At 52.7% G+C, this 25,205-nt stretch overlaps 2 protein-coding genes across 2 annotated transcripts in view; one reads left to right on the top strand and one right to left on the bottom strand.

The window, feature by feature from the left end:
• Positions 1-13,683, top strand: part of UBE2O (ubiquitin conjugating enzyme E2 O) — a 91,454-nt gene extending 77,771 nt beyond the window's left edge. The window contains exons 12-18 of the mRNA XM_084648212.1: positions 582-710; positions 2,272-2,361; positions 4,380-5,040; positions 6,039-6,175; positions 6,820-7,023; positions 8,038-8,095; positions 9,718-13,683. Of these exons, the coding sequence (XP_084504338.1) occupies positions 582-710; positions 2,272-2,361; positions 4,380-5,040; positions 6,039-6,175; positions 6,820-7,023; positions 8,038-8,095; positions 9,718-10,496 (2,058 nt within the window). The 3' untranslated portion in view covers positions 10,497-13,683. The remainder of the gene's footprint in view (positions 1-581; positions 711-2,271; positions 2,362-4,379; positions 5,041-6,038; positions 6,176-6,819; positions 7,024-8,037; positions 8,096-9,717) is intronic.
• Positions 13,684-18,384: 4,701 nt separating this feature from the next.
• SPHK1 (sphingosine kinase 1) overlaps positions 18,385-25,205 on the bottom strand; it is a 30,934-nt gene continuing 24,113 nt past the window's right edge. The window contains exons 3-5 of the mRNA XM_084646989.1: positions 25,068-25,162; positions 24,057-24,172; positions 18,385-19,773 (exon numbers count right to left, since the gene is read on the bottom strand). Of these exons, the coding sequence (XP_084503115.1) occupies positions 18,957-19,773; positions 24,057-24,172; positions 25,068-25,162 (1,028 nt within the window). The 3' untranslated portion in view covers positions 18,385-18,956. The remainder of the gene's footprint in view (positions 19,774-24,056; positions 24,173-25,067; positions 25,163-25,205) is intronic.

The following is a 25,205-nucleotide window of genomic DNA, read 5'->3' as shown; positions in this document are numbered from 1 at the left end:
GCCCCAGAGACACATCCCTATGTCTAATACTAATTCCTCATGCTAGTAAATAGTGGTGCTTTTCTCAGAGCGAAAGCAAAGGTGATCCGCTTTGGCGGGGGGGATGCTATTTCCTATTAAGTCATGAGCCTTTTATCCAACCCTCCTACCAGCTGTGCTGGTTCGGAGATCATGGAACCTGTATCCAAAATAAATCCTGGCTCTGCTCAGCTCACCTTCTAGCTGTTTTTGAGAGAGCTGGATGTTCACAGGGGGTGTACCGTGGTTCCCATTGGCTCATGATTCATGCAGTGTAAAACCTAAGAGAAAAGGTGAGGATGAACTGGATGAAAAGGCAGGATGCCAATTTACCCCTTACACCTTTTCTGAGGTGACACACGTAATATCAAATAGCAGGTCAGAGGGCAGCAGCAGGCACCAGATGTATTAGCAGCGCATGGTCACAAGACGTCAAGTGGCCACGGGTGCTGGGAACCAAACTGCAGGTGCAGGAAGCATTTTAAGTGTCCAAAGCAGAATCTAGAAATCAGTTCAGTAGTTTGGAGCTAACCCGTGCACGTGTGTGTTCTCTTCAATGCCAGCTGATGGGGGAGGAGGAGGATGTGAGTGTGTATGATATTGCTGATCACCCCGACTTCCGCTTCCGAACCACCGACATTGTGATTCGCATTGGCAATGCTGAGGAGGGAGCGTTGGCCAAGGAAGATGAGGTGAGTCTGAGCCATGGTCATTTTGCCCGAAGCAGCCTGCAGTCATTTTAGCTGGGATTTCCTAAGGGTCCTAAGAGAGTTGGATTCCCCAAGTCCCATTTGGGTACCTAGTGCCCACAATCTTCTTTGAAAATCCCAGCCTCTCGTGTTGCCTGATACCGCTGTATTTTCTGCCCCCGGCTTAGCCTGAAAGGTCCCATGTGTACAAGACACTTGTCCACCCTGGACAGAGTCAAAGGGCACTGGAATGAAGATACAAACCTGGAGGCCTAAGTAGGCACCATCTCAGATTTTAACTGAGGTCACTCTGAAATCCTCTTTGCCAGGGTGAAAAGGGATTAAACCTGCCCTGAAAGTTGAAGCAACTAGAACCAAAAATGGAGAATGAAATTTGTTTGCCTTAATTTAAATCCAACAAGTATCTGTGTAGGGATTCCAAGTCGGGTTTTCAGTATAACTTCTAAGATGGAAAGTCCAGCGCAGCCCCAAACAGAGGGAGATTGAAGATCAGTTTATGTCTATAGCTAGTGACATTTGTTTTGCTTTGAGAAATAGGGCCGTTGTTGTTATAAACTGGATTTACATGCTTAAATTGGATTAAGGAGTCAGGAGGGGTCTGAGGGGGACCTCCCTTTTGGAAAGAATGCGAGCTGTTCACCGGTAGTGGACCTCCTTAAGGCTGCAGGTCTTGCAGACCCTAGAAGTGACTCTTACGCTAACAGAGGTCTGCAGGGTAGAAGTGTAAGAAGACGTCTCAGCTCTCTGATAGGCCAAGTAGCAGTAGCATGTCTAAGCTCCAGCAGCATGAAATACATGCCTAAAGCTGCTCACCTGGCCTGTGTAAACTTTATTCCAGTTTAAGAAGCTATTTATTCTGAATGCACTAAACGTGGGGTTTAAAAAGCTGAATGCGGCATGTTTGGCGTTTCAGCCTCAGAGCTTGAAGGCCAGCCTGAGCTGCAACTTCAGAGCACAGTCTACGCAGCTGTTTTTGGAGCATTAATGTGAGCCTCTCTACCCCGATTGTGTCAGCCTAGGCATGCCCTTCATATCCATGCCCTAGCTCTCACGGAAGTGCTGCGCTCCGGGAACAAACTGCAAAGTCTGTAGGTCTTCCTTCAGCTGAGCGGGCTCAAAATCAAAATTCTTAGAACTATCACTAGATGGCACCCTAAGTCAAAGAAATGGTGGTAGGATCCCATTTATAGTCATCTAAGCAATCAAAACTGCTTTCCATACTCATAGGTTGGAGCTTTAAAATGTTGATGTTGGTCAGAAGTAATCATATAATGTGGTTCACCGTTTCCCTAGGTGGTGACTTTCTGTAGTGTCCAAGGTAGTCTTTCATGGAAACATTTTCCCGCTAAATAGAATCTCAGCAGCCTGGTTGCTCCTGCTGCGGCCCACGGTCTCACTGCGTGAGGCATGCCAAAAGCTTGTCTTTGGACTTGATCCGTGTTTACATGCCTCAGTTACCTGGAGAAAAGCTGTTTCTCAAAGACTTCATTCTCTGTACTTGAGAAAGATTGTGATATTTTGTTTGCTGCTCTTGTTCCCATAGCCCTCGGTAGGACAGGTGGCTCGTGTTGATGTCAGCAGCAAAGTGGAAGTAGTCTGGGCTGATAACTCCAAGACCATTATTCTGCCTCAGGTAAGGTGCTCCTGTCTGGTCAGTGGGGCCACGGTACTTTCTGTAACTCAGTTTAATGACATGCAGTGTTCTTGGATCAAGGATGCAAAGATACTGCTGGAGCCTGTGTAACTGAATCTCAGGTTCTTTGAACTCTTTGAATGCCTGTCTTTGCCTATCTTTTAGTCCTGTTTCTCCTCTCCTCATCTCTTTTAGTGAAGACAGACCTTCTAAAGAAAATAGAATACCTGCCTTTGTAGGGTCCCATCCCCTATCAGAGCAGCACAGAACACATCACTCCTCTTGCTACAGAATCTCATTCATGTGCAGAAAGCAGTTGATGATCAAGACTTAAAAAAAAACCCACCAAAAAAAAAAACCTCAAGCAGCTCTGCATTAATAACAGTAGAATGGTCAATGCCTGCACTATGGAAATGGAAGAGGATGTTAACAAGCAGTCTGCTGTCTCCCTTCCCCCCATTGTCACATGTGACCGGATCACAGGCAGAATCAAAGGTCTGGTGTATGCTCCACAAAGAGCTGCTCTCACGACGTGCCTCTGCAGCAAGCTGTGTCGCTCCGTTCCCTTGGATTCTGTCTGAACATGTAATTATAGGACTTTGGTGAATGTTGAGATCCTAAGTTATCTGTTGAGAACTGTAATTTTCGTTTCTGTGCGTGTGCCAGAGACTAGCTGGTTGGGCACTTTCAGTGGATCTAAAAATAACCATGAAGATGGCATAACTGGCTGACAAAGTAGCCTTTCAACTCAGATTTGGGATAGGCCACAAGGGCAGGAAGTCTGGTGGCCTTGGTCTAGCTCCCCAGGATCTAATCGCAGCTGGCAATCAGTTATTTAGTGGCCTGCAACTGGCATAACTGTGCTGGTGCAGGTGGGGATTTTGAGGCTCCTTGGCAGAGCTCTGTGTATGGAGAGCTTGTACATCTGCATGTCTGGCTTTTAGCTACTGTGATCAGTGTGTCTCTTTTTAGCAGCTGTATAGGTTTTATGCAACATCACTTGAACTTTCAGAAGTTCAGGATTAAACTTCCCATCGTACAAACCTCTTTAATACACCTTACAAGCTACTTCTTGTCCTGGAGCTATCCATTAGGCTTTGTTTCCCCCCACCCACATGACATATGGGGGGGCTAGATGAGTCGAATTTGTATCGGAGTTGGTAAATTTTCATGTCTGCTTTGCAAGGCTGTCTTTGAAAAATGTAACACACACAAAAGTCCCCTGAAATTTAGAGCTGCAAGAATGGGGGTGGAGGGGAGGGGTTGTGATGGAGTCTGGGGAAGCTAGACTCTCAGGGTAGGTAGTGAAGAGGGGTAGGGAGAAAGCACATTTATAAGAGTCAGGTCAGCAATTCTAGTAAGGCTTCCTTATCCCAATTAAACCTTAAAAAGTGGCAGTGAAGTACAGTGGTTGGAGACTGTTCATGGCAGAGTGCCGATAGCAGTTACAGTGTGCCACACAAGAAGATAGTGAAACATGCGCATTCTAGCTAGTTCAGGCATTGTTTTGTAGATGCGTGGAATGCAGACACAGCCAAGCTGGCATATTGTATTCACACAGCAGCTGGCTCAGTTGCAAAAACAGAAATACAAATTTGACACGTTAAAAACTGCAAAATTTGTGTGGGGTTCAGAAAGCTGGGACTTCAGTCTTGCAGTTCTAGCATGCATGCTCTCTCTGGTCTGCAATGGAAGCCCCAGCTTTTGGGACAGCTGTGTTCTTTTTAAAACTGACCCTGCTATTCCCAAACACCTGTTTTCGGGGGGGCGGGAATGCTGATTCAGAACCCAGCTCACAGGAGCTTCATAAGTGCAGGACTCAGCTCAGATAGAATCCACCTTAGATAAAGAAAAAATTGCCTTTTGGGGAGATTTTGGTGTTGCTAGGATCACTGTTTTTAACTGTCCGTTTCCTTTTAACAGTAGAGACTGATTTATCTCCATCCAAGATGACCGTAAATAAAGCATGTGTATTTCGGCCCTATACCACCTCACTTCTTTGTTTTTGATTCCTTTAGCACTTATACAACATAGAATCGGAGATTGAAGAATCTGACTATGATTCTGTAGATGGCAGCACCAGTGGGGCATCCTCTGATGAGTGGGAGGATGAGAGCGATAGCTGGGAGACGGACAACGGCCTTATGGAAGACGACCACCCGAAAACTGAAGAGCTGGAGCCTGAGGAGCCTGTAGCGGAAGAGGTGAAAAAGGTAGAGGAACAAGTGCAGGGTGCCGTGGCAATGGCGGTTGCTGATCTAACTGCAGAGAAAGCTGGGAAAGAGGGAGCACCAAAGAGTTTCCGAGAGCTGAAGGAGGCCATCAAGATCTTAGAGAGCCTGAAGAACATGACTGTGGAGCAGCTGCTGACGGGCTCTCCCACTTCGCCGACAGTAGAGCCCGAAAAGCCCACCCGGGAGAAGAAGTTCTTGGATGACATCAAAAAGCTGCAGGAGAATCTGAAGAAGACCCTGGATAACGTTGCCATTGTGGAGGAGGAGAAGATGGAAGCTATGGTGGAGACGGAGAAGAAAGAAGAAAAACCTGAGGCACAGACGCCAGTGAGGTCGGAGTGGCCTAGTGAGACCCCAGTGCTCTGCCAGCAGAGCGGAGGCAAGCCTGGAGTCACCTTCACAAGTGCCAAGGGGGAGGTCTTCTCTGTGCTGGAATATGCCCCAGGTGAGTGTGACACCTCGGGGCTTGACTAACTCTTCCACTGCCTTCCCCATTGAGACTCCTGTACCCCAGCAGGAGTCCCCTGCAGTCACTCCCCCCTCTCTTAACGGCCCTGCTTCTAGGAGAAGGGGAGAGATGTTACCCACCTGGAACTCATAAGTCACTTGGGAAGGGGCAATTAAAGAGGGCTCCTATCCGTAGAGGGGTCTGGTCTGGGAAATGACCCTGGGTGTCTTGCATGTACTCAGAGCGCTGTCCCATGTGATGTGGCTGTGGTAGAGGTTCCCTTTCTTTCCCCTTTTGGCTGTTCTGACTTGGACGCTCTGCAGCAGTGTGTGGGGTAGGAATCCCTTGCCTCAAAGATTGGCACTCCAGCTTTGCTAAGGGCTGTTGCGATCCACAACCTACCAGCATGAAAACCCTGTTGCAACCAAGTTTGAAACGAGCTTTTCTTGACTGGGGGACGGTGGAGGGCTGGAGGGTGAGAGGCAGAATGGAAATGGAGACAGCTGATGTTCTTGTATCGATTGTGCCTCCTCTGAGTGCAGTGACCTTGTTAACACAAACCAACTTTCACCTGCCAGAAATAAACAAGAGTGCCTGGTTCTGGGGTGCATCGGTGACAGCACAGCTTCAGATATCTGGCAAACAGATCATCCTGGACAGGTCAGCTGGGAAAACGTACCCAACCTCTGCTTTGAGCCTGTAGCTGTGAAGAAAGAGGCTATTAACACAGCTCTTTGGCTGAGGTGTAAATTCTTGCCCAGATGTGGTCCCAACGTAGTTGCTTTAGCGCCTTGCTGCTAACTCGTGGCTTGAGATCTCAAATAACAATACAGCCATGTTTCCCCAGCTTCACTGACCAGTATCTTCTCTTTCTCCTCCCCACAATACTGGGCGCAATTGTTGAGGGGGGGGAAAAAAACTTCCCTTTGAAGGCGTTTGATTTTGGAGGACGATTTTCTGTAATCTGATGGGTTGTAACGCCCCTTGCTCCTTAGATACCCATGCCTTTAAGAAAATGGAGTTCCAGCCACCAGAAGCCAAGAAGTTCTTCAGCACAGTGAGGAAAGAAATGGCATTGCTGGCGACCTCTCTGCCTGATGGCATCATGGTCAAGACGTTTGAAGACAGAATGGCAAGTCCGTATGCTCCAGTCTGTTTGTGTGTTAGCACGGTGACTGGGCGTAACCTGAGAGTTGAAGGCTCAGGAGGGAGTTCCAGACTTAATCCCCTATTCTGAGCTGTCAAGGCATCTACACTTGGCTGAAGTTTATAATTACAGTAAATTGGCTCCCCTTTACATTTCCAAGAACCCTGGTAATAAACAATGAGTATGTGGGAATCTGATACTAGAATTAGTTCACCAAATAAACCTGGGCTGTGTAATTCGGCTAAGCAGGGAGCGTGAGCGGGTGGAGAGCCAACAAGGCAGTGGGCGTAGCCAGTCGTGGAGTGGAACCGTGCACCAGCCCCGTCTGAAATCCTGTTTCAGATCACTCATCCAGGCCTGAAGGGTGGAAGTGTGGTGGGTGAAGTTCAGTCTCAGGTGAAAGAGCACAGCCCAAAGCTAGCACCCGCTGGAGATCTGCAAGGCTTGAGCTAGTTCTCCCAAGTCCCCAGTTAGTGTTAAGCTAATTAAAGCCTCTATCTCTTCCTCCTCCACTCCCCAAACTCAATCTGCCTTGTTACCAGGGCTTGCCTCTTTTCCTTGGACAGAGGGCAGCCCTGGCTTTCACTCTAGCCCATGCCTATTTGTGCTCACATCTCCTCTCTTCACAGGATCTCTTTTCAGCACTTATTAAAGGACCCACACGCACTCCTTACGAAGACGGCCTCTTCTTGTTCGATATCCAGTTACCCAACATCTACCCAGCTGTCCCCCCTCTCTTCCGCTACCTCTCCCAGTGCAGCGGGAGACTGAACCCCAACCTGTACGACAATGGCAAGGTTTGCGTCAGCCTTCTGGGAACCTGGATAGGAAAGGTAATGCTGTCTTCAATCCCTTTGCACAGCACATGGCTTTTAAACGGAGCCAGACTTCCGCAACTAGGGAGCGGTGTTTGCTGCTTCCCGCTGGCCCCAGAAGCCTGACAGTTTTCCAGTTCAGAGAGCAAACTGGGGAATGAGCATCCAAGCTTTGTGCTGGCCCTGTCTGCATTGGGCTTGAACCGGCCCTAATAGTCTGGGTTTGAATTCTGGATAGATGGATGGAGTAGACAGAGCCAAAGGGTAGTGTTCAAGAGAGGTTTTGAAAGAGTGTCTCAAAACCCACGTTTGTCCCTGGAAGATGAGCTGTGGGTAGTATTAGCCACAGGCCCTTGTCGGGGCTGATAAGAGCTGAGGGTGTGCGCAGGGATCATAGTGTGAACAGGGGTCATTCTCCTACCCTTTGGGACTTGGTCTTTCTGGCCTTTTTTTGCCTTCTCTGTGGTGAGCAGCCAAGGCATGCTGGAAACAGGCTTAGCAAAGACGTAGGAGGCACAGTGAGTTGCGAGAACCCTCACTCTTAACTTCTGGACAGCTAGGTTCAAGGGAGGTTGTGGGTAGCGATGAATGACTTTGTGGGGTGGGAGGGTGTCTCATTCCTGTTTGGGCACCACAATAAATATCCACCCATTGACACAATCAGCAGGGCTGGAGTGGGCCCCACCTGTGACCCCAGTTCTGGAGCAGCGAGGCAGGTGCTGCATACCTGGATTAAGGTGTACAAGCTTCCACAGTATCTGCCCAGGCCATGTCCAGCCTGAAGCCAGCGCAGTAGGCCCATAATTTTACCCAAGCCTGAATTGTACTCACAGACCTTTAAAATAGGTGTGCACAAACGCAGCTGGGGTTGGGCCCAGGCAGTAAATGTTGGCATGCACCTTGGTCACTATTAGCTGCAGTCTGAAGGCTGTCGCCTCCCTTGTTTTCTGTGTTAAATGCTGACCAGGACGGATGCTGCGTTCGCTGTTGCTCATGACAAGCTGTCTGTGATAACTTCTGTGTGTGTTCCAGGGCACAGAAAGGTGGACCAGCAAATCCAGCCTTCTCCAGGTGCTCATCTCCATCCAAGGTAAATGCAGCTGCAGAGCCGGTGGGGCGTGGAGGGACACTGGAGGCCCCCTCACTTGCCTTGCTGGGCTGTGTGAAGGAGCACACTTTCCCATCTCAACGCAGCAGGGGCAAGCTGTTACCCATCCCTCTGTTCTTGGCTGCCTTCCATCCCTGTAACTTTCCTTCGCCCCTTTCCCCTCTCTGCAAGAGCAGGCCTCACTAGCCTTTTGCTTGTTGCCCTGTGCCTGGGAAGGTGAACCACAGCCACCTCCAGCCAGCTGCTAACGCCTAAAAAAGCTATTAAGAGGAAGGTCCTGAAGTTGCTGCTGAGCCTGGGTCCTTCTCTTTATAGGCAGTGAGTCACCAGCCTTGCTAGCATCTGGTTTATTTTTGCACACATCAATTGTGTTTACACTGGTTCCTAAACTGCTCTGTGGGCTTTGGAAAGGAAGCACAGGTGTGCCCAAGCCCTGCAGCACTGACTTGCCTGACCAAGACAGCCAGTAATGCTAAACCCTGCTTGGAAACTCTCTAGCAAGCAGTCTGCTGTCCAGAAAGGCCAGGGCCTGACTTGGGAGTATTTGGTCTATGGTATTTGATCTCTCAGCCCTCGGGGTGTCTTTTCCCAGAACAGAAAGGCTGTTTCTTGTCTACAGAACCGATAATCCCCATTTAGAGGCTAAAATATCAACTTCTTCTTGCAAACTTCTCTGGATTACCAGAGAGATTTGTTAATGCTGAGAGCTCAGCCTTAGACCTCTCCCTTCTGTTGCCTGGTCATGGGAGAAATGTCATGACCCCACTGTCAGGAGCATTAAAGCAGTTGGGGGCATTGCCAGCAGGGTGGCATTGACCATGTCAACATCACACCCAGGCAGAACAACCAGCCTAAAATGTCAACCGGCGAGAACTCAGTGTGGGTGGCTTGCCCGCGGCTGTGCCAGAGACAGTGGCTGGAAAGGAAAAGGGCAAAAGTAAATGTGGCCCAGTCGGCGCTAAAAGCAGCTTTGGGTGTCACTTCAAGGAATGGCTTGATTCTGTTACAACACTTTTTTCATGTGTTTGGCCCTGAAAAGTGGGCAGCTAACCATAGCACAGGCAAGGCCTGTGAAATATTTCCCCCTTCACTCACTCTTCCAGTGCCCCTCTGTCCCGGCAGTGCACCTTGTCCCTCACCCCGTGCTGAGCTAGCAACTGTACCTGTTACTAGTCCAGTCATGGGCTTCTACAGTGAGTGGCGTCCACCTGGGAGGTGTTCCTGTAGTCTGAAAAATGACCACCGGCCCCTGCCAGGAGGCCACCAGGCCTGTTCTCACAAGTGTCCCAAGCAGAGTCAGAGGCCGGATGAAATGCTGGTGCAGCCGCTAGACATGCACCTGCCTGGATTACCTCCTGTTACCAGTCCAGCATGGCAACCTTGCTCTGCTGCTCCCTCTGCCTGCGCCCCTGCTTGCGATCTTTGTGCTGTAGGGGTCAATATGGCAGCAGCCCAAGCTGGAGGGAGCTCCCTACTGGGGAGGGCAGTTATAGATTGAGGCCTCAGCACCCTTCAGCAAAGGCAGAGCCCAGCAGATCCCCCTGTAGGTCGCAGGTCAGTGTGAGGTTTCCGTTTAACTCTTTGCTCTCCCTCTCTCCTGGCAGGACTGATCCTAGTGAATGAGCCCTATTACAACGAGGCAGGGTTCGACAGCGACCGGGGCCTTCAGGAGGGCTACGAGAACAGCCGCTGCTACAACGAGATGGCCTTGATCCGTGTGGTCCAATCGATGATGCAGATGCTGCGCAAGCCGGTGGAGGTCTTCGAGCACGAGATCCGCGAGCACTTCCGCTGCAACGGCTGGCGCCTGGTCTACCGGATAGAGTCTTGGCTAGAGACCAGCGAGCTGGTGGAAAGGAGCCACGAGCACCCCAACGGGGCCGATTCCTCCTCTCTCCTTTCTGTGTGCGACACCCTGGCCGAGAGCCCGGTTGACAGCAGGGGATTTCAGGGCGAGTACAGCAGCCCCTTGGAGCAGGAGCTGGGGGCAGCAGCGGCTGCGGCGGAATTTTCCGACCTGGCGCTAGAAGGGAAGGAGGAGCTGGAAGACTCTGGATGTGGAGCCTCGACGCTTGCGGCCAGCGACGGCCATCAGTATTCAGACTCCGAGAGCACGGGCCACACCAGAGAGCTCCCCCTGGCGAGAGACCTAACGGACGAGTGTAAAGCCGCGCAGGACTCTGCCTCGCAGCCTAGTGTGAAACCAAAGAAAAGGAGAAAGAGCTACAGGAGTTTCCTCCCCGAGAAGAGTGGTTACCCTGACATCGGCTTTCCCCTCTTCCCCCTGTCCAAGGGGTTCATTAAAAGCATTCGTGGTGTCTTGCAGCAGTACCGGGCTGCCTTAGTAGAGGCCAATATCCCTGAGTGGAGAGAGGACAAGTGAAACGTCAGGTTAGGGGCAGACAGATGCAGAAGAGAAGGGGAAAGCAGCAAGGAAATCAGCAAACGCTGTTCCCAATAAACTGGCTTTGCTCGTTCCCGGCTCTCTTCCGCTGCTTGGTGTGTTTATAAAGAAGGCAGTAGCCCAAATAGCTCATTCCTCGCTCTTTACTTCCCCCAGCCTCTCCCCCATTCCTCATGCTCCTTTGATCCTGAAGTGTAAGGAGTTGTGAGCCTTCCAAAGCAGTCTTGCAGCTGGGACCCTCTGTGCTCTTTCGTCCCCGGGCGCCTCTGTGTGCAAAGTGGGCTCCGCTCCCTGGCTGCTATGTCTGACCCCAGCGTTGCACTTGGGATTCAGCCCTAAAGGTATGGTTGCTGTGGTATCCGATGCTGAGTGGCTGTGTCCTCCCAGTCCTTCCATTTCCCTTCACTACCACGTCTTGTGGCTTTCTTGAAGTCTGTTCCAGCTTGAGAATACTTTGACATTAGATTCTGGTTGCATCTAAGTCTCCTGCTCCCTATAGGGCTGCCTTCCCATAGCTGGTCACTGACAGATTCTCAGCTCACCCACTCCTTTGTTTGGTACTTACGGTGCAGAGATGAAGTTCTAGATAGGCTCCTGTTCAGCCCTGGGCAATACCCTGGGGTTTCCCTGTGGTCCTAGCCCTCTGATCTCTCTCCTGGAAGTAATTTCTCCAAAATAGTAAACACATTTCCACTCCCCATCCTCACCAGACCTGCTTGCACTTTGCAAACTTACACGAGTCAGCTTCCTGCTGGCACTATTCCATCCAGCAGGAGCCTGGGAGCCCCATGTGCACTGCTTCAGCCCAAGTCCAACTGATCAGCAGCAAAGGTAGATCTAGGGTAGATGATGTAGCTTCTGTGTGGATATTAAACTTAGTGCCGCTGATGCTTCTGCACCACTTCAGCTGTTGATAAATTTCTCAGGCTGCAGCTGTTCCTGAGGCTAGCTCAGCAAGTACAGACCTGTACCTGTGGGGGTGTGACTTCACTCCTGCTGCGGCAGCACGGACATTGCATCTTTAACAAACACAGCTTTCACTGTGTGAGCCCCTGCTCATCCCCAGCCCTGCACAGTCCAGAAGCCAGCAGCACTGGAGACCTTGCATGTACATCCTTAATCCCATCAACAGTGCTGCCGGGTAGCTATAGGAAAGGGCTAGTGGGACATGTGTGTTGGTGGAAAGGGGTTGACACTGAGTACTTTGAAGGGGTATGATGAAAGCAGTGATTATCTGGGGGCATCCTATTCAGGATGTCTGCAGCTTGCTTTCAGGGCTTTCTGTGCACTGCTGGAGACCCCCGATCAAGCCCTGCTAGATTTGTCAGGAGTTGAGCCTGACAACAAGCTCCCATCCACGCCGATGCCCGTTTTCTGCCACAGAGGCAGCCCAGCTGTGTCCTTCCCAGCTGATGAAATGAGCTAGCGAAGCCAGGCTTCCACATGGAAGGAATAGCAAGGCTTGTCATTCAGCGTGGCTAGTAAACGAGGCTAATTCCTCACAGGAAACCAAACCAAATTCCTCCTTGCCAGCTCTCCCACCACCGCTAGCCCTGCCAGAGCCAGCGGCTGTTGGGGTTCTAAATTCAAAGCTGAGGGCGGAAGTGTCAGCAGGCTGTCTCGCCTGTTTGCAAAGTGCTCCCAGCTGCCTGGATGGCTTTGGTGCACAACTGCCCATTATCCACTGGAAGAAATTTTATAAGGGCTGTCTCCTGGTCCCATTGACTACACCCAACCTGGGGTTGGACTTGCCCCCTGGAGAAGGGTGCCACTGGGACTGGGTCTCTCTCACACTGACTCTGGTCTCCACGTTAGCACTGCAGAATCCTTCACACTAGCTGCCACGATTGCTCAGGAGAGCTGCAGGTCTGGAATTGAGAGCTGCGGGGGAGTCCGCATGTTGGGCTTGAGCGGCAGTAGCATTGTGGGGGTGGGTCTGGTGCAGTAGTTCCTGGCTATCCTCGATGCTAGCCAGCATTCCATGAGCAAGAAAATTGACTCCAGTGTAAAAGGGCAGGGGTGGGACGCTAACTGACGTTGTCCTTTGGGAGTGAATGAGGCATCTGGTGCAGGGGGTTGTTCCACACATTGTTAGACGCCTTATTCACTGTACTGAAGGCCAGTCTGTAACTTAGACTCATTTCCTTTGGTGTATCACTTCATTCCTCTCTCTGCAAAGGAACGGGGGAGGAGGAGTTGACAAGCTGCTTATTAGAAAGACACAAGTAGAGAACAGAATCTGCTCATGTGCCTGGGGGTCTCTAGCATTGCCCACCCACACAACTCTCTCTCTCTAGTTGTTTCTCTTTATCTTCTCCTGGAAGGGTAGAGGGAACTAGAGTAGCCACAGCAAAAGCCAGCTGTAGGAGCTGATCTGCTTTGAGGAAGGTGGTGGGAGAAGAGGTGCCATTGTGAGAGCCGGCCTGACTGTATGCCAGATGATTCCTTCCCCCTCCCAAGAAGTCTGCCTCTCTAATCATAACCAAGAGCTTTGTACAGGATCCTGGAGTTTTCAGCTGAGAAAGCTCTTGCTTATTGGCCTTGGGGAGGCTCTCCTGTCCCTTAACAGCATTGCTGGAGCTCTCCTAGCTCTTCAGAGCTGTCTGTCCCTAACTGAGATGCGCACAGAGGTTTACAAGTTTTCTAAGCTTTTGATCATGTGAAGCTCCGGGTCTGAGATTGCTGTTGAGCACACTGCAGCTATGTAATTTTTTTGGTGTACGTATGTAATATTTAAAGGTTAAAAACAAAATTTAAAAAGGCAAAACCTTTAAAAAAAAAAATAAAATAAAAAAAACCACAAAAAGCCAAAGCATGATGCATATTGTTAGCCTTAAAACTGGCTACTTGACACTGCGATGTACAAATAAGAACAGCCTGTAACTGTTTTAAGTGCTGGGGTGGGGCGGGGAAGAAATATTACAAAATCAGTTTGTAGCCTTGATTCTGTACAGTATTTAAAAACAAACAATGGAACTATTACTGAGGCCATGCTTAGAGGTGTGTTGTTCACGTGCAGATGTGAATGCTGGGTTGCTTACCATATATGTATAAAGTGCTGTGTGACTTACTTTTTTTTTTACTTGCAAATTTTTTTTTTTTGGCTAATTAGGATGTAATAAAGGAGAAAAAGTTGATTTGCCATTAAATTTTGCCTCTGTGAATAGCTCTGGTTGTGCTTTTTTTTTTTTTTCTTTCCTGTGTGGTGAGTATATCACCTGCAAGAGAACTGAACATCCTGCCACCTTTATTCAGACTGAGGAGGTTCTTGCTCTGCTCCGAATCAATACCACTGCCAGTGGGCTGCACATGAACTGGGACTCGGGAGACCTGAGTTCTGCTGGCTCACTCACTGGTCTGCTTGGGTGACTTTGGGCAAGTCACTTCCCCTCTTTGTACCTCAGTTTCTCCATCTGTGAAGTGCTTTGACATCTACTGATGAAAAGTGCTACGTAAGAGCTAGGTTTTACTGTCCTCAGTGTAGCCAGTGAGGAAAGGTGGCAGAATCTAGCCCTGAGGAAGCTTAGTTAACTGCTCTGTAGCTGACTGGTGCACCTAGGGGCCGATTGAAAGCCCTCTGAGGACAATGGGCATCTTTCGATGGGCTTTGGATAAGGCTCTTCATTTATACAAGGTTCAGGAAGAGCAGCTTTTCTGTCCAGTAGTCAAGGTAACACCAGGATCCAGCAACCTCACACAAGTTCAGCTAGTCTGGTAATGGGGTCTGAGATGCCAGCTTGTCACCCCTAGCTGGCTTGTTCAGATCTAACTTAAACTTGCAGTAACCTGAAACCTACCATGTCAGCTGTTTACGGACTGATGTGAAATGAGGTTTGCCCAGCTGCCAGTGGACATCTGCCCACATCCTAAACTGCCATTATGGATAGCATCTCGGGGTGACCTTATCAAAGAGGCCACGGACAGAACGGCCATAAGAGTGTGAGGAGGCCCTTCAGAGCAGTGAGATCAGGCAGCAGAGTCAGGAGAAGCTTGCACCTCTTTGGAAAGAAGGTTTCAGCCATCAGTGCTGCTCTTCCAACCCTTTCATGATGCCAACAATCAACCTGCCTTTTGCCAAGCTGACCTTTCAGTCCCTAGGACAATGTAGGAGCTGTGTTTAGAGACCTTGGTACTGCTTGGGCACAGTGCGGTGAACTGAGGCTGAACGACTCAAACCTTCTGATCTAATGGAATGGGGTGACATCTTGGCTCCCACCACCAAAAAAGGGAAGCTGAGAGGGGCTGGTGGATGGTGCTCAGGCCTGGAATTTAGAAACTCCTCGGTTCTAATCCTGGCTGTTCTGTTGATTCTGAGACTTGGGGAGCAAATCACTGAATCTTGCGAGGCTTCAGTTTCCCCCATGTTGCAGAATGGGAATAAGGCATTCTGCTCTAGGATGGTGGTGGACTTAGGTGCTCTGTGTAAGTACCATTTTTAAGGGGTAATGACAGAACAGGTATGGTTAGAAAAGATTTAAAGGGACAGCAGCAGGGACAAGGGTCAAGGATGTGAGGAGAAACCAAAGCAGAAATGAAGTAAATGTGAACCTTAATGACTGCCGTGAGACTTCAGAGCACCCTTTAACAGCTCTGCATTCATTGCTCAGATCATATTAAGTGTAGGATGCTCTGGAAGCTATGGCAGGAGCTGGAGTGCTGCAGGTTAATGGCATTTGCTGTAGGCTGTAACTGCAAAAGCAAGACTAGTTTAGTTAGCCATGCTCGGAGAGGAGGGAGGCCTGTTCCCAGGCAGTTAGTGCCAGGGGCTTACCTTAATGAATGAACCAGGGCCAGGGTGGGTGTACACAAGCATGCCCCAGGGAGCGGGAGGCTCCGATGGCTCTCTTCTTGTAAAGATAACAGCAGGGGTATTACGGGGGGAGGGGAGAGGGGGAGCTACTCCAGGGGGGCCAGGAATCCTCCAGGGAGTTGGTGAGTAACTTTGATATGCACTAGGACATAAGTCTCCCTTTTTTTGGTACCTCACAGCCTGACAGCTTGGCTCTGAGACAATGAGCTGCTGCCAGGGCTGGGTTAACCTTTTGTGGGCCTGGTGCCAAACATGTATGTGGGCCCCCATGGAGGTTATGGAGCTTGGGGGGGGGGGAAATGTCACTCCCTAGAGTGAGGAGCCACCCAGAGGCAATGTGGCATGGCAGGGACAGCCCCGCCCCACCCAGCCCAGTGCGAGGGCACTATTTACAAACCGGTAGTTGCCAGATGCACAGTGGCCTGCACAGCCCTGTGCTGCCAGCATGTCCCTTCCCCTCAGGGGTGGGTCCATGCTGTGCCACACAGCCCCCCCCCCATTCCCTATGGCCAGAGCTCCCCGGACCCGCTATGCCCGGCACCCCCGGACCCCTCACCCACAAATGCACATCACCCTGCCTAGCACCCCCCCTGCCCACAGCCCCACCACAACTGCCCAGCACCCTCCACAGAACCCCCAATCCCTAGTGTCTCAACACACACAGATCTTCCCTACCCCCTCACAGCCCACACCCTCCAGGGACCCACCCCCTGCCTCCCAGCTGCTGGGAGGTGACTGTGTCTGCTGGCCTGAGCTGGTCCTGGGTCTGGGAATCACTCCGGCCCCTCAGGAGTGGCAGGATCATCTAGGTCAGGGCCTGCCCTGGCCGGGCTGTCTCAAAACACACTTGCCAGGAGAGGCCCAGACAAGCTCCTCCACCCCCACTGGCCAAGACTGGCCAGGCTTCTGCACCAGTCCCAGGTGGCTCAGCTCCAGGGAGACAGGGAGGGCCCCACAGGTGGTGGGAAGCAGAGACTGCCCGGAGCCGGAGGTGCACTGGGGTCCAGCCAGGTGGCAGAGAGGAGCCGGGCAGTGGGGCTAGGGGCAGGAGAGGAGCCCTCAGCCTGAAGAGCAAGTGATGGGCGGCCGGGAGCTAGTGGGCTGGCGGGGTCTTGGGCCGCAGTGCAAGCAGAGCAGGCCCGGCTCCCTTCTGAGCCTGGGCCACGCTCCCTTCTGAGCCTGGGCCCGGCTCCCTGGAGCCACTGGCGCTATTATAAACCCAGCACCGGCTGCTGCTTCTGCAGGTAAGGAGCTTTATGCTTCTGAAGCAGAGAACTCAGAGTGGATGCAAATGGCTGGTTGTTCTTAGTAGGCACTCACAAATGGGGAACACAATGCTGATGGCCTTAAGCCTCATGGCTTTGCCTGCAGTAGCATGCACTACCATTTAAGAGGAGTTTGCACAGTCTCAATTGCCAACTGTGTTGGTTACCAACTTCCAGGCAATTGACTCTAGGCTAAAAGACAAGGGTGCTCGATTAGCAGGCCTAGGGGACAGGATGGCTGCTGTAAAACCAGACTCAAACCACCTGGCCCAAACTTTGGAGACCTGTAGGTGCTGGAATGCAATCTGCAGAGAAGCTGCAGCTGTAGAATTCTAGGCCAGGCAAGTGCCCATGAAGGGCTCCCTTGAAAATCAAATCCGCCTGCAGAAAAATCAAGGGTTCAGGAATCCAGGAACTTCCTGAAAAACTTGTGGATTTACAAAATAAAATTCCAGAGCTGCTGGAGCTGGACATGCAGGAAAAGCCGGTATGTGCCTATGTGGTGGAATTCTCCAGCGAGAATCTTTCAGACACTGAACCAGAACTAAGACTGCAACGCTGGTGTAAGGGAGACATTTCTGCAGGCAGACCTCCTGATCATCTGTTGAAGGGCCCATGCTATTGATTGTCACCTGACAATGGACGAAGGAATTAGATGCAGTTAAAGTGTTAGGCCAGAGTATCACTGTATCCATTTGTACACCTGGCCCAATGCCATACAGAAAGATACCTTCCCCCCTACCCCTTATTTTGGGATATGGGTCCTGGTTGTTACCTATCTTGTTGGAGTGAAAATAAATCTGAGCTCTGTATGATCCGGACTGGCTGGCAAACAATTAGGCTTTTCTTTCCCTTCTTTGGGATCCTAATTGCATAATTTTCAGCTGAATAAACGTGAACAGCAGCTGCTGTCTATGGTTCCTCTGTCATGGCTGAACATTCTAAATCTGGCTTCGTTACTCTCGCTTTAGATCCAAAATTAGTGGCAACCAAAAAAATGGTGTCACTGTATGAAATGGGTAGAATCAGCACTTGGTGGCTGCTCAGGCTGCCTGTACAGCCAGCCCTTTCCCACAAGCTTTTGTCTGTTTAGATTGCATGCCTGCACTGGTGCTGGAAGTCTCGGCATGCTTCAGCTGGCCTGTGGATGTGATGAGTGTGTTCTTTACAGCTATTGCTATCTACCACAACCTATGCAATGTGGGCCATGGACATGAATGCTGTCTAGGTTTTCATAGGGCTGCCCATCCCTCTGGTATCTGCCCGCCAAAGAATGCTATGCAGTTTGATTTTATAAAGATTATTGTAACATTTCTGATTTTCTTTTTAGCCTATTTTTCCAAAATGTTTCTAAAGAAACTGCTGTTGGACTAGATTGGTGGTTTCCCCCTCTACAGTTAAAACATATAAACTCAATGGACCCTGCAAAATTAAATGTTTAATACCTTGGATTAGGGTGACACTACTTCTCCCAGCTCTTGGCCCCCCATGAGTCATCATAGCCAGGCCCTAGAATGGAGAATAAAGGGATTTTCTAGCAGGCTGACTGGGATTCTGTGCAAATGCCAAGAGGCATTGCATTTTGGAGCAATCAACCCACAACCCCTTGCTGGCGAAATCTGAAAGCAATAACCCCTGAGATGCTGCTGCTCCAAGAAACTTTGCTTATTACACCACAGCAATCCCAGGGAGGAAACCATCCAAGCTGGGACTTCCGGGTGCTTAGGTTTGCAATGAAATCACAGTGCCCACCATATAACAGCCAAGGCCTCCTGTTTTGGAAAAGCTAGATCTTTATTGTCTCATTTTAAGGATAAACTCTGTCTCCATGGAGCTTTTGGTAGATATATTTTTCTTTAAAAAAAAAAATTGGTTAATTATAACAAATGGGAGAAATATCCTTGCAGCTGCTAAGATGACCTGGAAAGAGCTGTGCCTGTATTCGGGTACCATCACCTGCCACCCACGGCTCAGGAGTCCCCTCTCACTAGGGATCGCTGTGTCCCATAGAGCTTCCTGACTTGGGGGGTGGGAAGGGGGCAGGCCAGGCTGTGAGTGTCCCTCCCCTGCCCTCAAACTTACTAACCAAACCTCTTAGCAGTTGGCCCTTAGTGCCTGTGATCAGGCAGGAAAAGAACTGTGCTGGGAGTGGGACTCGGGAGGTTGGGCAGAGCAAGGGGAACAAGAGACCCCTGTGAACTATTCCAGAGGAGGAGAGGCACGCGGGCTGGAGAAGACACTGAGTGGCAGGAGGTGTAAGCGTTCCCTGCAGTCGTCCTTGCCTGTCCTCCCACACTGCACCCCAGGGATGCGCATGGTCAAAACCCTTTTTGAAGTGGTTTATTTGTCAGGCTGGCAGGTGGCTCAGGAGCCACTGATGATGCTGCAGAATTGGTTGTGCACCTGGCCCTGCACTGGCTCGCATGCCAGTGGCTCGCCATCCACCGTCATGAGCCCGGTGGAAGTGAAGGGCTCAAGCCGGAAGGCCCTCACGGGGACATAGTGAAGGTGGGGACAGTTCAGGTCCAGGTGGGTCCCCTTCTCCATTGCTAGGAAGATTCTGAGCAGCCCCAGCCGGGAGACCCCAGCTTTCAGGTAGAAGAGGTGCATGGAGCCGTCATGAAGCTTGGCCGTGGGGGCCATGGTGAAGTCAGCGCCCACGTGCGACTGGTAGATGGCGAAAATGGAGATAAACTCTTCCTCAGGCACAGTGGTCCAGTGCTTTGGGACTGGCTGGTCGAAGGGGACCAGGAGAGGGTCCTCTGGCCAGGACCCCTTGTGAGGGGGCTCTGGCGCCCCTGGTGCAGGCTGAGGGAGGATATGGAGGGGGTGACCATTGCTGCATGGCACATGGTGGCTATTCTGCTCTGAAGGGCTGCCAGGGGCTGAGGAGACCGAGGATGACGTCTCCATGGGCAGGTAGGAGAGGCGGCCCTTGTAGACCTTCAGCCCAGCCAGCTGCTGGATGGTGCCCACAGTGAAGCGGGCATTGCCCAGTTGGCGGTACTTCTCGCTGGCGATGTCCACGTCAGAGATGAAGCCCCAGCCGAAGCTGAGGAAGGAGAAGAGGCGCTTGCCGGAGGCCGTGCTCAGGGAGACCAGGTCCATGGGGGCATACAGGCCTTTGCAGAGGAAATAGGTGCAATTGGTCAGTAGCTCCTTCCTGAAGGCCTGCGTGTTGCTGTAACAGAGACAAAAGCAGGCAGATCTGTTGAGCTGGGACCCTCACCTTGTCCGAGGCACACTCCAGTGGTCGGAGCGGGGGAGGGACTCTCGGGACCCCCCCAGGGGCCTGCTGGGAGACTCCAGACAAGTCCCTGCAGCTCCAGGGTGCACCCTTTGGCTGAGGAAGACACTGCAATTGCAAAATGTCTCTTAAGTATTATTGGAATGTGACTAGAGCCACTGGGAGTTTCAAAGATCCCCACCTGCTTGGAATCAACATGATCCTGTCTACCACCAGAAGAAAAGTCTCCTAGAAACTCCACGGGAGGGGTTTAAAACCTAGCTCCCTGGGCTTGTGCCCGTTTTCTCAGACTCAGCTAGTGCTTCCACCTGTCCTTTTCCTGTCCAACCAGCCTGGAATCACCCCTCTTGGGCTGACCAGCTGACAATGCTCCACAAACGGAAGCATCACTGACCCCCATTTGCTCCCCTGCTATGCTCTCCTTGGAGAAGCCTTTCTCCGTAGGCTGCACCCCGCTTTGTTCGAAGCTCCAGCAGCGGGAGGGGGAGGCAGAATAACCCAGAGGGGCAATTGGCCAGGCACAGGGTTTGCTTGGTGCCTTTGTTTGCAAGGCCCTGCAGCCCAGCCTGGCAGAGGCACGGCCCTAGATAACCAGATGCAAGAGGCGCACTGCTGTTGTCAGACTGTCAGGAGCGATCTGCCAGCACGAGAGTGAGGCAGCCAAGCTCAGGGGCATGGCAGACAAGAAGCCCCATGGGACACCGGCACGTGTAACCTCGGTTGTCATTGACTCTGTCCAGGCCACTGGTTTCGTCTGGCTCGGGGAACCGAAGGGCCTGTCCCCCAATGACAGTGACTGGGAGCGAACCATTGTTATGGACAGATTTGGAGTGGCAGCCGCCCTGCCTAGAACAGCAGAGCTCTGCCTAACAGCTCTTGTTCTGGCTCTGCCTGAGCCAGATTGCCCTCGCGCCATGGCCAGGACGTGCCCTGGCCACTGGAGAACAAGGTCGCCTGTCTCAGGGGGCTCGGCTATTTACACACGCACCACGGTAGCAGCTGGGCAATGGGGGCCGGGCAAGGTCTCATCATTTTAGGTATCCTTTGCTCCCCTCCACCATGGCCCAAATCCACGTCGTTAGGGGCCCAATGGCCACTCTCTGATACCCCGGGGTGGCTCAGCCAGGAGCTAGCTGACTGCCAGGGGGCAGAGGGTTTGCAGCTCCTGGGAGATGGAATCAGCTCAGAGCCAGCAGATGGAGCAAGTTGCATCTGCCCTCATTTCTGCTGGGAACCCCCTTCCACTAACTCCTGCACTGGGCCGAGCCAGGCCAGGGACCAGCTAGTGGGGAGGCCAGGCGCAGCTGGGCCGTGGGCGTGAAGCTCAGAGCAGCTTTGCACAGGAAGCCAGCCCAGGCGGCAGCAGAGAAAAGGCAGATGCGGAGTGTCCCACCTTCCCTTGCTGGTGGAGGAGGGAGCATGGCTAGGGAGAGGGGCAGGGTCTCACTCTGGGAATGCAAGTGATTCCCTGTGGGTCTTTTGGGCGTATCAGCTCCTGGCTCCTGCTGCAGGCTGTTCTGCCTCCAGGCGCAGCAGCTGCAGGGGCATGGCGGATGCTGTAGATCCCAGGCAGGGCTCTGGGGGACCGGGAGAGGGGGGCCGTACGCGCCGCTGGTGAACACCGGGCGGGAGGGGCTGAGCTCTTTGGAAGCTCAGGTTTTAAGTGTTACAATGGTGGGTGCTGGGCACCTCGGCAAATCTGGCCTTTATGCAGGTGTCTAGCGTGGAGTTGGGCCATGAATGGCGCCCCAGGGGCGCGGGTTGCTGCAGGAAAGCGGCTGGCTAGGAAGTGGTTTATGTTGAAGTGAGAGCAAAACTTCCATTTTTTAAAATGTATTTGAATGGGTTTTGACCATTTTAAAAACCACCATTATTGAAATGGCAACGGCCACACTTGCTTTGGGCTTTTTGTTCAAAGGGGGCTAGTGATTGGCCCAACCCAACCTGTTACAAAACTTCTGCCCAGTCTGATCTCGGCCCCGGAACGGACTGTGATTGCGGCACGCTCCCCGCAGCTGTTGCCGCCACACACACAGCTTAGCGTTGTTCTTGAAGGAAGGCAGAACTTGCCCCTGGGCTAGTGAGCAGAACTTGGCCCAAACCCCTCTGTACTCTCTGTGCTGCTTCTGCTGCATGCCCAGCTCAGCCTGCTCTGGGCAGCAGCTCCCCGGTGCGTCTCACCCAGTGACGCCAAGCACTTGGCAGGGCATAGGCAAATATCACCTCCAGTCTACTAGGGGAAACTGAGGCAGAGTGGTTAAAGTAACTTGTCCAGGATTCTGCACTGGGAATGCAACTCTTCTGCCTCCCCGAGCAGGGGCTGGAAGGAAAGTCCAGATGGGGAAACAGAGAGAGCAGGGCCCAGGGTTAAGGAGATCTGTCGCCACACTAGGGCGAGTCTCCTCTGCGCAGTCAGCTAAACACAGTGCCAGTCTGGGAATTGCTCGGTGCTGGGGGGAGAGCCATTCCCAGGGGACTTTCGGAGGCAGCATGAGGCTCGGCTGGCTTTATTGCTTGTCTTCCTGAGCCCATGCACCCCCCCTGACTGGAGGGAGCAGAGGGGGGCAGGGGCAGAAGGGTCTATAACCACTAGATCACACTGCTCTCCAGAACCTATAATTGAAGCCGGGATTCCTGAGCCCAAGCACCCCCCTCTGACTGGAGGGAGGGGGGCCCATGTGTTCTCAGGAGCACCTATCTACTTTGCTCAAAGCTTCAGAGACCAGTGAGCTGGGGCCGGGCAATGTCTGGGAGCAGTCAGATGGCTGAGCATTGTGGCTGTGAAATCAAAGCCGCCCGTTTGTGCCCCCACCCGGAGCACTGTGCAGCGGGAGCTGGGATTAGCCTCGCAGCAGCAGGGCCGAGCCAACCGCGCAGGGGCAAAGGCCAGCGCTGAGACTGGCAATTTCATCACGAGATGAGAAACGTGAGCCAAGGGCTTCCAGTTAAACTGCCTCTGCGTGCCCCTCCCCCTGCCCTTCTCTGTGCCCCAGCTATGCCAGGAGCCGGAGCTACTCCACCCCATCACGCCCCGTTTTGCTGTGCAGCCTAGGTAGAGTGCAGACTCTCGGGGGCTTGTCGGACTCTCCCTGTGCATGTGAGTAGCGCTGAGCCCAGCAGGAACAATAATCCCAAGCTCTCTTACCCCACTTTTCATCCATAGCTCTCCACACACTTTTCAAAGGAGGAGCATTATCCCCGTTTTACAGATGGGTAAACTGAGGCACGGGGCAGTGAAGTGACTTGCCCAAGGTCACCCAGCAGGCCGGTGGCAGAGCCAGGCATAGGACCCAGGTCTGTTGAGTCCTGTGGTCCATCCATGTGGCCACGCTGCTTCAAAGGCCCCCTGCTCTGAATGGGGACCTCCCTCTAGCTGCTACTGAAATGCAAATAATTAGGAGTAGCAGGGAGGCTGAAGCATGCAGCCATTCTGTGATGCTGTTAGCAGAGCAGGAAGGGCTGGGTGACTTTGTGCGGGGGGGGAGGGGAGGGGGGTTTGGATGGTAACATCTCTGCATCCGGAGCAAGCCCTGTCTGTGCTCTCCTTGCACGTGGGGACAAAAATAGTGATCACACCCTATGAGGGAGACATCAGCTGCTGCGTAGCTCTTGGACATGGCTCTAACCTGGCTTTTCTGTCCACGCATGCCCCAGGAATGCCCAGCTGGGCCACCTGCCTGCGAAGATGGCAATTGCTGCAGGGGGCCTTAGCTTTGCACTCTGCTTTTCGCAGGGGCAGGGCTCAACTCTGCCCTCTCGCTCACCTACACAACCTCACTGGGCAGAATTCAGCCCTCACTAGCTGCCTTAGCCAGGCTCCAGCAGCCCAGGTCTGCTAGGAATGGTGCCAGCCATGTGGCAGATAGCACCGGAGACTGGGACGTGGGGGTAGCTCTTGCCACTGGACAGTCCCTGTGGTTAGACAGGCTGCCCTTGGTGTGGGGGAGTCCTTTGCAGTCATTCATTTGAACTAGTTTCCTGTTGACTGAAGTCAGCGTCAATGGTGTAAGGTGGTTTACAAGGTCTCGGGTGAACCTGACTGCCCCTGGCAAGCCAGTCAGTGCCCCTCTGTCAGCGGGCTTCCCTGCCAGGGGCCTGCTCCACCTCTCCACTGTGTGCCCCTTCCCCAAGGAGCCAGTGGTGACAGCTCAGTGAGCAGGTCCTGGGCCGGCGGCTGGCTGAACCCTCTGTGCTCTCTGTGGCTGAGAAGCCCTTACCCGGCGTAGTGGTTGATGGAAGCGGACAGGGCATTCCCAGAGCCCCCAGGCAGGGTGCAGAGAGGCTTCTTGATGGCGGCCTGCCAGTCCTCACGCTCCATCAGGCCGTTCACCACCTGCAGGGACAGAGCCACACAGCTGGCAGCTTCCCAGAGAGCGCAGCCCCATCCTTTCCCTGGCTGCTCTAGGGGAAGGGAATGGATCAGAGGGAGCCAGTACGGTCCCAAGGTCTCTGCTCGGGGGGGGGGGGGCAATGCAGCCCCCTGCTCTGGCTGCTCATGCCCCACCCCCACCCCACCCCCCCCACACACACACAGGCCAGGGAAGCCTGAGGAGGTTTTGGGTGCCACCTCCTCTCCTTTGGTGCTTCTGGAAGCTGCCCAGCTTGGCTCCAGGGCACAAGCAGCAGACCCAGGAGCTATTTGTCCCTGGTGTCTTTTCTCCTTCTTAGCCTTTGACAGTGTCGGGGAGGGCCGCGTGAGAGCGTGCCCCAGCCAGGCCCAGCGACCATCCAGCCCACATCCCGCTGCTGCTCCTCCGTCCTGCCCTGCCACGCCACCTGCTGCTCCAGCCATGTGCCCCACATGCGCACACACCTCGCCCCATGACCTGCAGCTCCCTCTTCTTCCAGGCCTATCCTTCCCTCCCGCCCCCCAGCTCTGCCGCCGCTTCAGTCCTGACCTACTTCCCCGCCCCATTCCAGGCCTGGAGCTCCCAGGGCTGCCTGTGCTGTTTGGGATGCAGGCTGCTGCCCAGAGACTCACCCCCGTTGGGATCTGAGCCGCCACCCATGCCCGGCTCTCTCTTCTCCACCTATGCTCCCACTTCAAACTCTGGGGAGGCGCAGCACCAAGCTCTGCACCCCCAGCCTCTGCAGGGGGGCAGTGGCTGGAGACACCCACACTCCCTTTGCCCAACTGCCACAGTGTAAAGGAAGGCCAGGCCTGAGGGACTGGCTCGTCTCCTAGTTGCCAGCAAAACAGCTGCCTGGCTTCCTGGCTGTCTCCTCACCTCATAAAGCAGGCCATCCCCAGCCAGGACAGCCACAGCATCCCACTGGGATAAGTCTCCAGCCCGCACCAGCTCACGGGCATGATTCGGCCTCTCTGGGGAGAGAAATACAGAGCTGCTGGCAGTGGGGGTGGCATG

This window comes from Lepidochelys olivacea (assembly GCF_965140295.1).
Source record: "Lepidochelys olivacea isolate rLepOli2 genome assembly, chromosome: 14".
NCBI classification, from domain to species: Eukaryota; Metazoa; Chordata; order Testudines; family Cheloniidae; genus Lepidochelys; species Lepidochelys olivacea.
This window is presented reverse-complemented; position numbering and strand designations above follow the sequence as displayed.